Source organism: Entamoeba dispar, genomic scaffold (assembly GCF_000209125.1).
Source record: "Entamoeba dispar SAW760 scf_1105229458205 genomic scaffold, whole genome shotgun sequence".
NCBI lineage: Eukaryota > Evosea > Mastigamoebida > Endamoebidae > Entamoeba > Entamoeba dispar.
Window position 1 is genome coordinate 1 of NW_001853076.1, and position 16,886 is coordinate 16,886.

At 24.5% G+C, this 16,886-nt stretch overlaps 6 protein-coding genes across 6 annotated transcripts, besides 17 other annotated features; 4 read left to right on the forward strand and 2 right to left on the reverse strand.

The window, feature by feature from the left end:
• Positions 1-480: 480 nt before the first annotated feature.
• Positions 481-557: a sequence feature (AT_rich).
• Positions 558-578: 21 nt separating this feature from the next.
• On the reverse strand, positions 579-1,141 carry EDI_254020 (eukaryotic translation initiation factor 4E, putative; the record flags this gene model as incomplete). Its single annotated transcript, XM_001734332.1, has 2 exons — positions 579-773; positions 827-1,141. The coding sequence occupies 2 exons, from the start codon at positions 1,139-1,141 to the stop codon at positions 579-581; spliced, it is 510 nt and encodes a 169-aa protein (XP_001734384.1).
• Positions 1,095-1,212: a microsatellite.
• Positions 1,128-1,219: a microsatellite.
• A 229-nt stretch (positions 1,220-1,448) lies between these two features.
• Positions 1,449-1,514: a microsatellite.
• Positions 1,515-1,522: 8 nt separating this feature from the next.
• Positions 1,523-2,241: a repeat region.
• Positions 2,217-2,593: a repeat region.
• Positions 2,594-2,629: 36 nt separating this feature from the next.
• Positions 2,630-3,497: a repeat region.
• Positions 3,498-3,717: 220 nt separating this feature from the next.
• Positions 3,718-3,897: a microsatellite.
• Positions 3,843-3,981: a microsatellite.
• Positions 3,982-4,055: 74 nt separating this feature from the next.
• Positions 4,056-4,244: a microsatellite.
• Positions 4,113-4,252: a microsatellite.
• A 468-nt stretch (positions 4,253-4,720) lies between these two features.
• Positions 4,721-5,034: a repeat region.
• Positions 5,035-5,154: 120 nt separating this feature from the next.
• Positions 5,155-5,189: a microsatellite.
• A 23-nt stretch (positions 5,190-5,212) lies between these two features.
• Positions 5,213-5,548, forward strand: EDI_254030 (RING-box protein pip1, putative; the record flags this gene model as incomplete). The annotated part of the gene is made up of 2 exons (XM_001734333.1): positions 5,213-5,369; positions 5,421-5,548. 2 exons carry the CDS (start codon positions 5,213-5,215, stop codon positions 5,546-5,548), a joined length of 285 nt encoding a protein of 94 aa, XP_001734385.1.
• A 244-nt stretch (positions 5,549-5,792) lies between these two features.
• Positions 5,793-9,017, forward strand: EDI_254040 (importin beta-3 subunit, putative; the record flags this gene model as incomplete). The annotated part of the gene is made up of 1 exon (XM_001734334.1): positions 5,793-9,017. The coding sequence occupies one exon, from the start codon at positions 5,793-5,795 to the stop codon at positions 9,015-9,017; it is 3,225 nt and encodes a 1,074-aa protein (XP_001734386.1).
• Positions 9,018-9,126: 109 nt separating this feature from the next.
• EDI_254050 (tRNA pseudouridine synthase, putative) lies at positions 9,127-10,227 on the forward strand (the record flags this gene model as incomplete). The annotated part of the gene is made up of 1 exon (XM_001734335.1): positions 9,127-10,227. One exon carries the CDS (start codon positions 9,127-9,129, stop codon positions 10,225-10,227), a length of 1,101 nt encoding a protein of 366 aa, XP_001734387.1.
• Positions 9,208-9,229: a sequence feature (AT_rich).
• Positions 10,215-10,246: a sequence feature (AT_rich).
• EDI_254060 (uncharacterized protein) lies at positions 10,244-10,903 on the reverse strand (the record flags this gene model as incomplete). Its single annotated transcript, XM_001734336.1, has 1 exon — positions 10,244-10,903. One exon carries the CDS (start codon positions 10,901-10,903, stop codon positions 10,244-10,246), a length of 660 nt encoding a protein of 219 aa, XP_001734388.1.
• Positions 10,904-11,045: 142 nt separating this feature from the next.
• EDI_254070 (serine-threonine protein kinase, putative) lies at positions 11,046-16,831 on the forward strand (the record flags this gene model as incomplete). Its single annotated transcript, XM_001734337.1, has 3 exons — positions 11,046-11,165; positions 11,216-11,642; positions 11,697-16,831. 3 exons carry the CDS (start codon positions 11,046-11,048, stop codon positions 16,829-16,831), a joined length of 5,682 nt encoding a protein of 1,893 aa, XP_001734389.1.
• Positions 11,632-11,771: a sequence feature (AT_rich).
• Positions 12,105-12,125: a sequence feature (AT_rich).
• Positions 16,832-16,886: the final 55 nt, after the last annotated feature.

A 16,886-nucleotide genomic window follows, 5' to 3' on the forward strand; every position in this document is an offset into this window, starting at 1 on the left:
TTTTTAATGACTGCATAACATTACCTGAAGTAATTAAATTACCTGGAATTGCTGAAATAAATTCTATAATATTAATACTTATTAATTGATTTACTTTCTTTTTATCAGAATAAAAATTAAAACAAACTAAAACTTTCTTGTGGTGCACTAGCTACTCGAGGTGAACGTGGGCTTCTTGGAGAACTTGAACTTTCTTTTTTAAATGGCTGTGTACAATTAATTGATGGAATAAAAATTTCTTTTTTTTCTTGGTTATCATTACTTGATTCTTGAAAAGAAGGTAGTGATGACGAAAGTTGAAGATTACCAACTGTTTTAGAATATTTACGAGGTGGAACTGGCTAATAAAAAATAAGTTAAATAGTTAAATAAGAAAAAAGGTATAACTTAAAAAGAACAAACAGGTGGTGCAGAATGGTCCATTCTTTAAGAAATATAAATGAATTTTTTAGATGAGTTTATTAGATTGAAAGTTATTTCTTAATTTTTTAATACAAAATTTTTTTTAGTAGAAAAATTTTATTTGATAAGACTAATCATTAAAAATTAAATTATTTGAAAACAAAATACTTTCCTTTTTAATTCTTCATTGATATTCGAGTTGTGTGTTCCACCATATTAGGAATTAAATTAATATCTCTAACTACCTCATTTAACATTGTTTTATTTGACTCAGAATACCATATCGAAATTTTTAAACTACTTCCAACACTATATGATATACCAACTAATGAAGTATAATAACTGATAGTAGAACCAATACACCACAATACCTAACAAAAACATAAGTAATTAAAACCTTGATTTTTTTATTAACTAAACAAACTATTTGTTGATAAATTATATCCCATTCACTTTTCACTTTTTCACTAAATGAAAGAATAATTTTTTGACCATTATTCGGAGTATTTCCACTCTTTAATAAATAAACGTCAACCCCTTTTGGCATAACTTGTAATGAACTCATTGACAAATAGACACTCCAAAAATCTTCAACACTTTGAAATATAGCAATAGACTTTGCATTTAATTCAGAAGAAGAAAATGAACCACTCATCTCATCAACCCACAATTCCCAACAATCAGAGAGTTGATGTTTTTCTTCATGATAATTTCTTACATTCCAATTTTCTTCTGTCATTTTCTTTTATATTTTTTTGTTTCTTTTTTCTTGTTTTTCATATTTTATTAAATTTAATTTCCTCTTTCTTTCTCGTTTCCACAAAACTTTATTAATTATATTCAGTATTAATTTCATGACCTATATAATTTATCTCTTACTAATAATTTAGAATATAAGATTTAGAATAAAGTATTTTTCTTATTTATATTTCAATTTGTTCTAATTCACATAAAATCCAGTTCATTATAGGAACCAACACCTAATTCTTGTCATAACATCAATACTTATCATCATTATCATATGGATACTATTGTTTTTGTTGTTATTATTTTATTTTTTATTTTTTAATTCATTTGATTACTCTTCTATTTTATTTTTCTTTATTTAATTTATTCACTAATTTGGATGATGAAGAGTAGAGTTGATAAGTAATCACCTTGTAATATTCTTCTCTTCAATTTAATACATCCTAGACATTCATTATATTTATATCATATGATTATATTCATCATATTTTATACATTATTTATGTTGATTCATTTTATATTAAATTATTGTAATATTTCTATTACTTATTCATGATTAATTGATTCATATAATTTATTAATGTCATAATATTAATCTATATATTTTGTATATTTCTATTCTTTCTGATTATTTAATATATAATTATTAATTATTCATTATTTATCACAAGATATTATAATTTACATCTAATTAATTTTTAATAATTTTAAATGATTCATTAATCTTATTAATTCTATTATGATTATTATATTTTAATAATGATATAAATATTTTTATAATTACATTCATACAATTGACATGATGATAATTAATAAAATATCACTTCTTTGTTGGTTAATATTGTTATTCAATTTACTATATTTAATTTGATGAATTCATTGAAATTTAACTATTATTAAATATATTAAGAATATATTCTCTTGGTGTTGATATTTTCTTCATTTAATATAAATATATAATATCAATACATGGTGATTTCTAGTTACTTATTTTCATCATAATTAAAATTAAGTCATCCAATATGATGATATTATCATAATTTATGTATCTTTCATTCTAAATTATGATTTAATTTATTTTCATTTATTTAACTTGATTGATGATAATATTAAGATATTCATTATCAATACCAATAGTGTTATTTTTCATATTAATGTTTTTTATTATTGAATTATACTCTACTTTCTATAATAGAATTCACTTTTAATTTTAATATATATCTTTTAGTTGTTTATTTTATTTTATGTGATCTTTATCATTATTTATTTTGTTATTTATCATTTTTATTATATTTTCTATTTGTTCATTTCTTAATTTCTTATTTAATTTTTTATTTAACAAATTAATTGCAAAATAATACAACACATCAATTAAAATTATATTTGTTTGATTTGTTGTGTTTTTTCGTTTTTTTTTTTAATATTTATTATTCTTGTTTCTTGAACCACTAAAAAGAATCAAAATTGGAAAAAAAATATGGTATGGTCATAATAAAATGATATTATTTGAAGAAATTACATAATAATAAAGAAATAATTATGAAAATATTTCAAGAATGGATAAAAACACAAGAAGAGAGTTCAAATGATAAGATGAAGAATAATTTTAATATTAAAAAATGTTAATAATACAAAATCAAAGAATTACAGACCAATTTCATTTTTAAATGTAAATATAAAAAAGTATTCATATTAATAATCAAATTGAAAATAGAAGAAATAATAAAAAGAAATGGCGAGAATCATCAAATTAATAAATCACGTTATAATGAAAATAGAAGTGTTGAGCAACAAAAGAATAAAACATGAAAAGTACAGTAAAGAGAAATGAAGAGATATTTATAAATATTTTATGATATAAAGAAATATGATGAATCCCTGAACCATAATGATTATTAATAATATTAAAATATTTTAGTTTAACAAAAAAATATAATAGAAATAATAGAAAATATGAACAATCAATAGAGAATAAAAATAAGATATAATTATAAAGAAATAATTAGAAACATTAAAATTGAATGTTATATTATTCATTGAGGTTCATTATCATCTTTATTATTCAATTTACAAATAAATGTACATATTCAATAGTTTATAAAAAAGTAGAATATGTATTATATGATGATATGAAAATAATAAGTGAAACAAAAAAAAATTGTATGGAAATAACAATTAATAAAGTAATAAATACAATAAAATGAATAAGGATTGAAAATAATATAAATAATTATAGAATAAATAAGTCTGAACATAATAATACTAAATACTGTGAAAGATATACAAATGAGAGTATTATTTTGATATTCATCATCTTTAATCAATTTATAGATAATGAAATTAATTAGTTTTGATTAAATGATCAGAAAAGAAATAATTAAATTAAATATGAAAGCGAAATAATTATGTAGAATAAGATTATATGTTAAAAAAGAACTAAAAAGAATTGATTAATATCAATTAGAGACGAATATGATATAGAACTCATCAGAACAATAATGTAAATCACACAGAGAAAAAGAGATTAAACAAGATAAATAAAAAATAAGAGATATATGAGAGGAAGAGAAATGGAAAAAAAAATAAATGAATATGTTTATTAAATATATAAAGAATAAATTCCATCAATACTATTTAGATAAATAGAAAGAAAGAAGACTAGTACAGAAATCATAAATAATTTTAACAACTATATATAGATAAAGAAATAACATTAAAATATTAAATAAATATAGAAAGAAAAAGATACGAAGAAGTAAAAATAATGCAATAAGAATCAACAAATTTTTGAATAATGAAAACACAATTAAAACATAATCAAATATAACAATATGTCAATTATGTGATAAAATAAAAGCTATAAATCATATATTGTTAAATTATATTATAACTAAAAGTCATATTGAAAAACATGATATAATAGAATAAATTAGAGAAGATTAAAAATTAAATATAAGATGTTTATAAATGATAAAATAAATCAAATGAGAGAAAGAATAAATGGAAAATACAAAATAGAAAAGATGAAGTATGAAGAATAGAACAATGAATAGATAATGAATGTATGGAATAATGAAAATATGAATAAAAAAAAAGAAATGAAATTACACAAAAGAATAAATATTTATGTGAGAGAATCAAAAAAAAAAACAAATATACACTTATCATAGATATGAAAATTGTATAAAATGAAAATATAAGTTTTGTATTTATGAATAAAATGGACATGTAACCTGTATTTCAAGAAAAAATCCCGAGAATAGAATGAATGATAAAAGTAAGAATATTGTTAGTTGTAATAAGAATATAATGATTAATTGATAATGAAAAAAGAAGATTATTAGAATAGTTTTGAATAAAGATACCACTGGAAATAATTGTAAAAGATATAGTTAACAAAAACATGAACATTTAATGAAATAATGATGATTTTTGTGAATATATGAATGTAGATGGAACAGAAGAAAGAGACTCATCTAAGAATGAATAAAGGGTGTAATCTCACTTGAACAACAGTAAGAATACTTGTGTCTTGAAACAAAGTTTAAACAAAATTTAATCCATGTTCTCGTTTTTTTTTTCAATTTACTTGTTGTTTTCTTGTTTTCACTTTAACTTCGTTATTTGTTAATATTCTATATTTATTATTGGTGTTGTCTTTATTATCATTATAATTCGTATTTTTTCATATTCAATTTTCATTTCTTATTTCTTTTTATTCACTTTTTCATTGTATTTCTTTTGTCATTCTTATTATACATTTTATTACTAGTTTGTCATTCTCCTATATCTCCTTGAATTTTATGTATTTTTTTGTTTTCTTTGCAAGAATCAAGATTTAAGGGATCTATTTAATAACAAAAATAATGAAATTTGTTATTTATTTATTCAAGAAAAAAATACAAAAACTAAACAGAAAAAATGAAATTCACAAAACTAATAAATGAACTAAATCTTAAATGATGATTGAGGTATATCGGAAATTGAGACTGAACAAAAAAGGAAAAAAATGAAAATAAAAATAAAAAAAGATTAAAAATTATCTTTAGTTCATCAACTAATTATGTCTGCACAACAACCACCTAAATTCGAAATAAAGAAATGGAACGCTGTTGCTTTGTGGTCGTGGGATCTTCAAGTAGATACTTGTGCTATTTGCAGAAATAGTCTTATGGAATTATGTCTAGAATGTCAAGGAAATACAGGTTCAACAACTGAAGGTTTGTTTCATTAAATAGTGCGTAAGTAATTTACAATATTCATCTTTTAAGAATGTACTGTTTCATGGGGAACTTGTAATCACGCATTCCATACTCATTGCATTTCTTCATGGTTAAGACAACGTGCTGTCTGTCCTCTTGATCTCAAGCAATGGGAATATGCTCGTATTGGTAAGTAAATTTTAGTCTTTCCTTTTTTGTTTTATATCTCATTAAATAATAAATTACAGAATCACCATTATATTTTGTTTTTATTCTTCTTGTTTTTAAGTACACAAAAAACAGTGCTGAGAAAAATACTCTCAGAGACAAATAAAATACTTAAAAAATACTTTTTTAATGAAATGATTAAACCCTCAGGGTTGATAATGAGACAAGAAAAGAAAACCCTTAGAATTGATTATTTCATAATAATCTTAGGTGATGGCTGCTAATATTGTTCAAGCGTTTCAAGCTACATTAAGTCCTGACCAAAATATTAGAAATCAAGGTGAACAAGTTTTAGATTCATTAACCACACAACCACATTTATTACCACAAATCATTCAACTTGGAACAGCTAACTCAGGACAATCTGATGACATTCGTAAATCAGCATTGTTATGTTTTGGAAGAACAATTAATAAAATAGATGATCTCAGGTCTATCAATCAAGACGTTTTACTTCAAATTTGCAATTCATTAATTAATTGTATGAAAAGTGAAACATCAGTACATCTTAAGGGTGCTGTTGCTGCTGCTGTCAGTAATTTTGCTCAATGTATGTCTAGTTCAGAACTTGATTGGAATGGTTATTTCCCTACCATTATTGAAATTTTAAGAGATCCAAGACCATTACAACAAATGATTGCACTTGACACCCTTCAAGCTTCTGTTTCACTTAAAGGTTCAGAGACTCTAATTGCTCTTCAACAACAAGTTGTTCAATTTTGTATCCAATCCTTAACAAATGGTGACACAACAATGAAACTTACTGTCATTGATTTTCTTTCTAGTGCAATAGTTCTTTTAGAAACTACTGAGCAACATGGTGCTTATGCCAAACAACTTATTGTTCCATTACAAAATACATTAATTTGGTTAATTCAAAATAACAAATTTGATGATTTTGATAATGCCTCAGCATCATTTTGTGAACTTATAGAAAATTCTGAATATCTTTTTGTTGGTAATGAAATTAGTATTGCTACTCAAATGTATCAACTTTGTTGTTCTGCACAACATAAAGAGACACAACAAAGTGCACTTGAAATTGCTGTTTGCCTTATTTCACAGGAACCAAATCTTTTTAAAAAAAATCCAGTACTTTCAAATATAGTATTGAAACTTCTTGAATGGTTAAAATCTATAGACAATGATGGTGCTGAACTTCTTCTCAATGACGAAGATCCAATTGAGGTTGAAAATTGGTCATATGCTGAAGATGCATTCTTTAGAATAGTTGAAGCAGTTGGAGGAGCACCAATTAAAGATGTATTATTCAAAACAACTTTAGAGTATTTAAATATGGATCAATGGAATGCAAGGTATGCTGCTCTTGTTGCTCTTTCATTATCAGTAATACCAGGAAAATACATTTTTAAAACTACTATGTCTGACTTAATGAAAATTGTACTTAAATTTGTTAACGATCCACATCCATTAGTGTTGCACGCATTACTTGATTTACTCGAAGAATTAATTGAGGCATTCCCTAAGATGTGTAGAAGAAGACATTTTAATGAAATTATGCAAGTTGTTATTGTATCATTTAATTCTACAGTTGTTATTGTTCAAGACAAAGCTTGTTTTGTAGTTAATTCTCTTCTTGAAGAAGACAAGCAAACAGCAGAAAAACTTTTACCATTTGTACAACCATTAATGGAAGGTATTTTCAAAACATTAAATACATCTAATTTAAAAGCTGTTTCATCTGCATTATCTATTATTGTCTTTATTACTCGTGTACTTCAAAAACAAATGGAAAGTTATTACCCATTATTAAAGAATGTTGTTGACACATTATTACCAAAATGTAATACTAAAGATACTTTAGAACATAAAGGAAAGTTAATTGAAATTATGTGTATCTATAGTATTATTAATACATCATTCTTCCCTGATTCAAGACAAATTGTTCTCAAAACATTTGAAGAATTATGTAATTCTAATGATGTTGGTTCACCAATGTTACCATATATTTTAAGTGGATTATGTAGATTTTCAGAAGCTAATGATGCTGGATTTATTCAGTGCCTTGGTCCAATTGTTCAAATAATATTAAAAAGATTACTGTTAAAAGAAAATCCAGAGGCTGTTGTCATGGATAATGAAATTTCAGTCACTAATCCTTACACTGAAGAAAAAGTATATTTACTTCAAACATTGTTTAGAATAACAACTTCTGTTAAAAAAGCATATGGACCATACGTACAAGATACATTAAATGTTTTGTTACCATTAATAAGTGATCCAAATGCAAGTATTAAACAAGTCACAGCCCATCTTATTCCATCTATTTTTGAAGATGCTATATTTATGGTTCAAGACAAAGGAATTACTGATCAAAACAGTGTCTTACAACAAGTAGCACCAATTTATTATGGTATTATTGATCATTTATGTATATTATTAAAGAAAGAAAAATTCACTGATAATATTCAATCATATTTAACTTGTTTAAAGATGGTACTTGTTCTTGGTGGAGATAATACACTTGGAGAAGATAGAATTGGAATGATATTTGAATCATTTGATGAAATTCTTAAGAAAATTCTTGATGGAGTTGGTATTGAAAATGATGATGAAACAATTCAAATTCAAAATGTTGATACAGATGTTCTTGACGATGAAGAATACGAAAAGATTCAAGATGCTATTGAAGAAGAAGATGATTGGTTATCTTTAATTTTAGATATTACTTCATATATTTGTAAATCACACCAAAAGACATTCTTTACTCCATTCCAATATAAATTATTCCCAAGAGTTATGATTTATTTCAAACAAGTAGAAGATAGTGATAAAGTTTCATTTGCAGTTGCAATTATTGGATGTGTTATTGTTGATGGTAAAATTTATGATTTTGTCTCACAAGTCGCTGACCAATTTATTGAATTTTCACATCATAAGAATATTGATATTGCTAATAATGCTATTTATTTCCTTGGACAATTTGCTAAAGTTGATATTCCACAATTTGTTCCATTTATCCCAAAAGTACTTCAGTCTGTTGGAGCTATGTTAAGCAGACAAAGAACTCGTGCTGCTGTTGAATTAGCTGATCAAGTTTTAATTTGTGTTGGAAACATTATTGGACATTATTATACACAAATTCCAAATTGGCAAATGATTATGCAACAATGGCTCAATTTATTCCCAGCTAAATCAAGTTATGATGAAATAGTTAGTTTATTATATGATCTTCATAATAGAGGGTTATTATTAGAAATAATGAAACTTGGTAATGTAGCTGAAAATATATATAGAGTAGTATTATACTTTGCTCGTTCATTAGAAAATGAAAGTACATCAGATGAAACTAAGAAGTATATCGCTCAATTAATTCAAGCATTATGTCCATTAGTACCACAAAATGTTATCTCTGAGATTTGGGGTAAATTGAGTATAGATCAAAGAGGAGATTTGGATTCATTGTTCCATAAATGAATAAACGTTTATTGAATGTTTTGGTTAATTTTTTATCTTTAAACAGGAATAAATAATAACCCTAATTAATTCATTATAAAGTCAATTTAAGTTCTTTTATTGAATTGGAATGATTTGCAACAATCAACAAGTAAATTTGGATGCTGATACTAATTCAACACAGTCCAGTCAATTAAAAAAGAAAAAGGACTTTAATTTTAATAATTATAAAACAAGACATATTGCCATTCATTTGACTTATATTGGAATTGATTATAACGGCATTCAATGTACATTATTAAACGATGTTACAGACTCAACATTTGATTCAGTTGTTAATGATGGGACTATAGAATATCAATTATTTAAAGCACTATTTAAAACACGACTTATTCAAAATACAAAAGATTGTAAATATAACAGATGTGGAAGAACAGATAAAGGTGTTTCAGCATTTGGACAAGTAGTTGATTTATGGGTGAGAAGTAATTTAAAAGATGAGACAATTTTATATACGAAAAGAGAGGGTGAATTAGATTATTGTCGTATGTTAAATGGATTATTACCAATTGATATTCGATGTCTTGGATGGTGTGGAGTTCCTGATGACTTTAATTCAAGGTTTAGTTGTCAATCAAGAACGTATCACTATTACTTTGATCCATCTTCTTATGACGTTCCTAAAATGAAAGAAGCAGCTCAACTGTTTCTTGGAGAACATGACTTTACAAACTTTTGTAAGAAAGACCCTGCTGTTCCTCATTGTATAAGAAGAGTTAATTCATTTGAAGTTGAAGAAATAAATGGATTAAGTAGATTTGTTGTATGTGGAACTGCTTTTGTATGGCACCAAGTCAGATATATGGTAGGAGCTTTATTTGCTATAGGACAAGGTGCTAATCCAGAAAGTATCAAACAATTATTGGACGTTGAACACTATACTAAACCTAATTATTTTAAATATGCACCAGCATATCCATTAGTATTATATGAATGCAAATATGATAGAGTAGAATTTTTGTGTGATAATTCTAATGTAAAATTGCTTGGAGATCTTGTAGAAGCATGGAAAGAAATTGAGATTAAAGGAATGATGAGAAAGAGTTTAATGACATTAGCTATGGAACAAAAAATGAGTGATGGAAAACTAACTGTAGGAGAGAAGCTGAAATTAATAGAAAAGAAGAAAATAGAACTAAAACCAAAGAGAATAGATAGTAATAATAAATAAATTATTATTTTTATTATTAGTGTGGTTGTGATAAAGAATGTAAACAACGTAATAATAAAGGTTGAGAAAGATCAACAATAAAATCATCTCCTCCTTGGGAATTAAATGTTGCAAAAAAGATCTGAGTTATTTTTTCAAACAGAATTGGGTGATCATTAATTAAATCATTATTCTCAAAATAACGAAGATACTCAATAGAAACATCAGGAAGTAAATATGAAAGTGAAATTGAGAAATCTTCTAAATATTTCCAACATGAACTTGCTTCATGACAACAAAGTAATTCCATTGATTTTTTTACTGAACAAAAAGGAGCCATTTTTTCTAAAGTAGGAGATGATTTACAATAACACCATTCAATAAATATTTGTGCTGAAGATTCTGATACATCAATTTTTAATGAAGGGCAATGAGGTATAATAATTGATGAGTGAATATGAGTAAATCCGTTTTGATAATTAAATATTGCATCAGTTTCTATATCTCTTCTTGTTTTAAATATTTTAAATAATGTAGGATCACAACCAGCTAATTTAGGAGGAGTTGGTGGCATAACTTTAAGATAATGAAAAGGGGTATTTCCGTTTTCGTCAATATCTAAATAATTAGCACCATTTTCGATTATATTAATAATTTCATGAAAATCATTTTTAATACATGACTCAATGAGGGACATAATAAATAAAAAAAAGAAAGAACTTAATATCCTATTAGTTTTGCTTTTTTTATCTTTTTTATGAAGAAGGTTTTTAGTTCAAAAAAAACGAAAAAAAAATTATAAAAACATCTATAACTATTCTTCTTTTTAATCAACTGTTATGAGTGACCCTGATTCATTTTCACAGAACTCTTATAAATCAAAGACGTCTTCATGTTCAAAGAAATCAAATCAAATTTCATTTAAACAATTAGCTGAAAAAAGTTTATTAGATATTAAAGTTTGTTTATAAGGAAGTTAAATTTATTACTTATTAAATCAATTTTGTAGCACAAATTTTATGAATCAAATTCTATTATTCAACCAAAAGAAGAAAGTAATTTAAAATTATTTAAAAGAGTTTGTCCTATGAATAGTACTAATTATGATTGGAAAAGATTACGGTGTTTTCATTTTAGTTTGAAAGAAATGAGAATTAACGATTTTAATATGAAAGGAATACCAATTGGAATGTATAACATTATGAATTATATTTATAATTCTCTTAGTAATAATCTTGATTGGTTTGAACAAAAAGAAATAATAGAATTTTCTGAAATAAGACAAATGAAAAAAGTTGATTCTTTATTATCTTTAACTACTTTTGAATTATTAAAAAATTATTCTTTAAAGAAGTTAATTCAATTAGGTATTTCTCAAAAAGATGCTGAACGTATTCTTTTATTATGTAAACAGAATGATCATAGTAATTATTTTAGTTTGTTATTTTTTTATAGTAAATCTTTAGATTTATTAAATCATTAAAATTTAGAACAATTAAATAAAAATTCATTATTTAATAATGAAGACTTTAAGTTATATTTTAATTTAATTAATAAGTTTAATTCATCTCAAATTCCTTTATTAAATAATACTTGTACAATTCAAAATGCATTTGTGTTATTAAAGTTATTCTTTCTATTTCTTCCTACACCAATCATTCCATTTTGTTTTTTGGATTTCATTAAACAACAAGAAAATTGTAAGTTAAATAACCAAATTGTTATCAACAAACTAAAAGAATTGGTAGGAAAAATTGAATTTAATATTATTAAAGAGTTATTCAAATTTATAAATGAAATCAGTGAAATGACACAATTACCTTCTGATGAATATGAAGAATTAGTAAAATGTTATTTTAATGCAATGTTACAACAAAGTGGATTTAAAAAACGATTTGTTAAATATTTTAATAATATTACTGAAAATGAACGATTCATTGAAACTGAATACATTCATCAAATTGAAGGAGAAATAGTTGTATTAAGAATAGATGAAACATATTGTCCTTTATATGTATTAAATGGCAAAGAAGTTCTTGATATGAAAAATACATCAACATATATTAAAGGGAAATTATGTATTACTAATTACAGAGTATTATTTATTCCATCTCAATTTATTCAAGAAGACTTTATGAAATTCCTTGGAGAATGTTGGATTGGGGAAATAGATTCTATTGCTACTTTTGATAAAGAAGAAGGATTTTATGTTAAATTTCAATGTAAAAATATAAGAGTATTATCATATTATTGTATTAGTACTAAATTTAATTTTAATGAAATTATTGGTCATCTTCAAAGTTTACAAAATTATCCAAATGAAATCATTTCATTACCTCATAATCTTATGATAAATAAAAGTATTGAAATAATATGTTCACAAGAAGCAACAAGAATGAAAATTATTTCAAATGAAAAAGGGAAATATTATTCTCCTAATTTACCATTATATTCTCATTGTGTTATTGATACTATTGAAATAACTAAACCTGTTGTTATTGTTTATCAACATTTAAATAAAAGTAAATTATTACGATTAGCTAAAATTATTAATGAAGGTTTATATGAAGAAGTTTATGAAACAGGAAGTAAAGCCGAAAAAGCATTAAAAATATATTGTAAAAGTATAGATAGTATAGACAGTATTGATAATATATTTCAAGATTTAAAAAGTTTTGTTTGTGAAGAATCAATAAATTCTGAAAATATAAAGAATTATAATTCATTAGTGAGGTCTATCAACGAAATTGTTAATAACCTTTTATCTAAAGTTATAATGGTTTTTAATAGTCTTCATAATTCCTGTGAAGATATTTTATTAATTAATGATAAAACTGGTGAAGAAGATGTTTCAATATTCTCGTTCTTAACTCAAATAGTTGCAGATCCTTATTACAGAACTTTGAAAGGATTTCTTATTTTATTTCAAAAAGAGTTTATTGGGTTTGACGCTTTCATTTCTGGTCAAACATTATTACTTTTAGTATTATTTTTTTTAGCAATAGAAGAATTAATTAATCAAAATTTATCTCAATTCCAATTTGATTCACGACTAACTTATTTCTGGATAACTCATATTGGGAGTGGACGGTTTAATAATAATAACGAAAATGGAAAGTTTGACCAATTAAGTGCTATTATTAATTACATATATTCTGATTCATCTAGATTTATTAATCCTTTTTATAAACCAACACAATCTGAATTAACATTTAAACCATACAAATGTTATTATTCATTTGATAAATGGTTAGGATACTCAAAAGGTAATATTGGTCTTTTTGATAAACTCAATAAAGATAAAGAAGTATTACAATTTTCAAAAAGAAATATTTCTCAATTTCCACCTTATCAATCAGTAACTCCATCACTAAAAGATATTTTGTCAATTGACCTTTCATCAAATAGAATGAGTGAGTTCCCATCATCTTTGTGTTTAATGAAAAAACTAAATAAAATTTCATTACAGAGAAATGAAATTTATTATATCACTGATGAGATATCAAAATTAACTAACTTAAATGAACTTTCTTTATCTAATAATTATATTACAATACTTCCATCATTAACTTCTCTTCCATTAAAATTACTTGACATTTCTTTTAATAACTTAGACAAACATCAGGCACTAGAATTAAGTCCAACGATTGAAACGTTTATTGCTCAAGGTGTAAAATATTATCCAACACCAATTTGCGAATTAACAAACTTAAACATACTAGATTTGTCTCAAACAAAATTTGAATTAGAGCCATTATTCAATAATCCGCCAATCCATTTAAAAGAGTTAATTTTACAACATTGTGAGCTTAGAAGAATACCAGAACATATAACTAAATTATCAGTTACTAAACTTGATGTAAGTCATAATTATATAATGAAAATAAATCATTCATTCTTTTCGTGGAATAGCCTTATTGAATTAAATCTTCGAGACAATCAAATATATACAAAGAGTGTTTTATTTAATAATATGGATAATCTTATAAATTGTTATATTGATGCTCAAACTACACAAAACTCTTTGTCTTGTGATACTGATAATATTAGTATTCAAGCTATTCAACAAGTTATTATTAGTGGAGATGACCTTCGAAATGATGTTTTCCAATATCTTCACAAGAAGATGAAAAAATATGGAAGTATTAGAGAAATAAAAGAACTGAGTTTTGATTTCAGTATAAAGTCAAATAAAAAGAAAGAAAAAAAAAGGTCTTCAGAGGTATTGGCTACTATTCATTTTGAAGTTAAAACTCCAGAAGAAATTGAAGACACTATATGGGAATATTCAAAATGTATTTTTGTTGTTTGTAAATCAACAAATGAGAATAGTATTAGTGAAAGAGTTCTGGAGATGTTAAAGTTACTTCCTTATTCATTAAAGGTACATTTTGTTAGTGGATTAGAGCGATGTGAGAAGTATACAGAAATGTATAAAGAGTTAAGTATTACAATTCATAAAAATATTGGAAATAAGAATAAGTGGAGTGGTTTATCAAAAAAAATCTTTGAACAGATTAATGGTAAAATTAATAAAGATATAAATCCTTATGTCCAAGTAATGACTGAGTTAAATGTTTTAGAATTTGATCAATTTTGTCTTAATAAACAAAAGTTTTCAGAGATAGTTCATTGTCTAAATTTATCAGATAAAGAGAAAGAAATATATGAAGTATTAATCAAATGGGGATATTTTGTTCAAATGCCATCTGTATCACCTTTCATTGAACAGTCAATTAATTTAAATAAGGGTGATATGGTTTTGATTGATTTCTCATTCTTTAAACGATTTTTGAGTATTTCAGATTCTATATTAACAGTAAATGGTTTCTTCACTGTTAAAATCTTTGAACGATTAAATATTCAACAAGAAAATCTATATCTTTTATTAACTCTTTTACAACAATTTGGTATTTGTTATATTCTAACTAAACAATTTGCCACAATTGTAAATGAAGAAAAACGATTTAATGAAATTTATTCTGAATTAATTAATAATAAAAGTGAAACACCTTCAATAGAAGGGACAATGAGTTCGTGTTCTTGTAGTTGTTCAATTAGTTCTGAATATACTTTTAGAAAAGAACCAAAGACAAAAGGAGAAATGTTAAATCTTGATAATGTCCTAATATATCCATCTTATTCATTTAAAACTTGTGAAATGTCTCCAAAACAAAGTGAAAAAGAAAAGAAGGTAAAGACAGTTGATACGGGTTATTTAAAAGAAAATAGTATTAATAAACAATGGCCTAGTCAACACTATAAAAATGAAATTGAAGTTGGTAGAATCTTAACTTTAACATCTTTAAATTTTAAGGTTTTAAGCTGTGTACTAGCAATGGTTGCATTAAAATATCATGTAACAATACAATGGAAGAGTGGAATTCTTGTTTATTTAGAAGTGTCAAATGAAAAAAATTATATAATGATTTATGGAAATCTAAATCAAAAAACTATTGTTATTAGACAACGTTATCTTATTACGTCTAGTGACTCTTGTTTTATTGCAATTAATGGATTAAAAGAAATAACAGAATTTATTCAAAACATACTTTCAATACATTCTATAAAAATTAAAAACATAGATATTTATTGTCCTTCTTGTTTAGAAAAAGGATTTTTTCATATTGTTAATCAAGAATCTTTAAAGAAAGGAATAAATCAATTACAAGCACTTATTAATGATAAACAATGTTCAATTAATTTAGTTTTATCTTCATTTGATCTAATGATAAAGAGATTTAATAATCAATATTTAATGGATATTAATGACTTCAAATTTAAACAAAAAATATCAAATGGATCAAATTCTGTTATCAATTTATTTGAAACATTAAAAGATATTAATGAAATTAAAAAAGGAACTTTGGTTATAATAAAACAATCAAATTTTGATTTAACACATATAAATTTACATAATGATAAAAATGCAGCTGAAATATTTGGTAATTATGTTCAAGAATATCTTAGAGAAATATCATTTATTGGATTTAGTTCAAGCAAGTATATAGCTAAAATTTATGGGTTTAGTATTCAACCCTTATCAATTATAATGGAATATTTTAATGGTGGAAACTTATTTAATCTTCTTCATGATGAAAACATAGAATCAAAATATTCCTTAACTCCAAAAATACTCATTCAATTAGCAACTCAGATTGCTGAAGGTTTAAATATATTGCATCATGCTTCTGATCCAATTTTACATAGAGACGTCAAATCTCCAAATGTTGTTATTCGAATAATTAACGATGAGTTAGGAACATGTGCAATTACTGATTTTGGTTGTTCAATTCCTTATTCACTAAATAATACTAATAAAGTAGAGTGTCCTTATTGGCTTGCACCAGAGTGTATTATTAATAAAAAGGCATGTCTAAAAAGTGATGTCTATTCTTTTGGAATGGTTTTATGGGAAATGTCTACTAAAAAAATTCCATTTGAAGAGTTTAGGTTCTTTACTGAAATTGAAGACAAAGTAATCAGTGGATATAGACCACCATTAGATAAGAACGAGACATACTTCAATACATTAATTGAAATGTGCTGGAAATCAAATCCTGATGAACGACCATCTTTCGATGAAATTCTAAAACTCTTAAAAAATATTAACATAAGTAAATAAATTAAGAATTCCTTATTATCTTTTTTTTGTTTTCCTTTATATTCATAAGAATAGA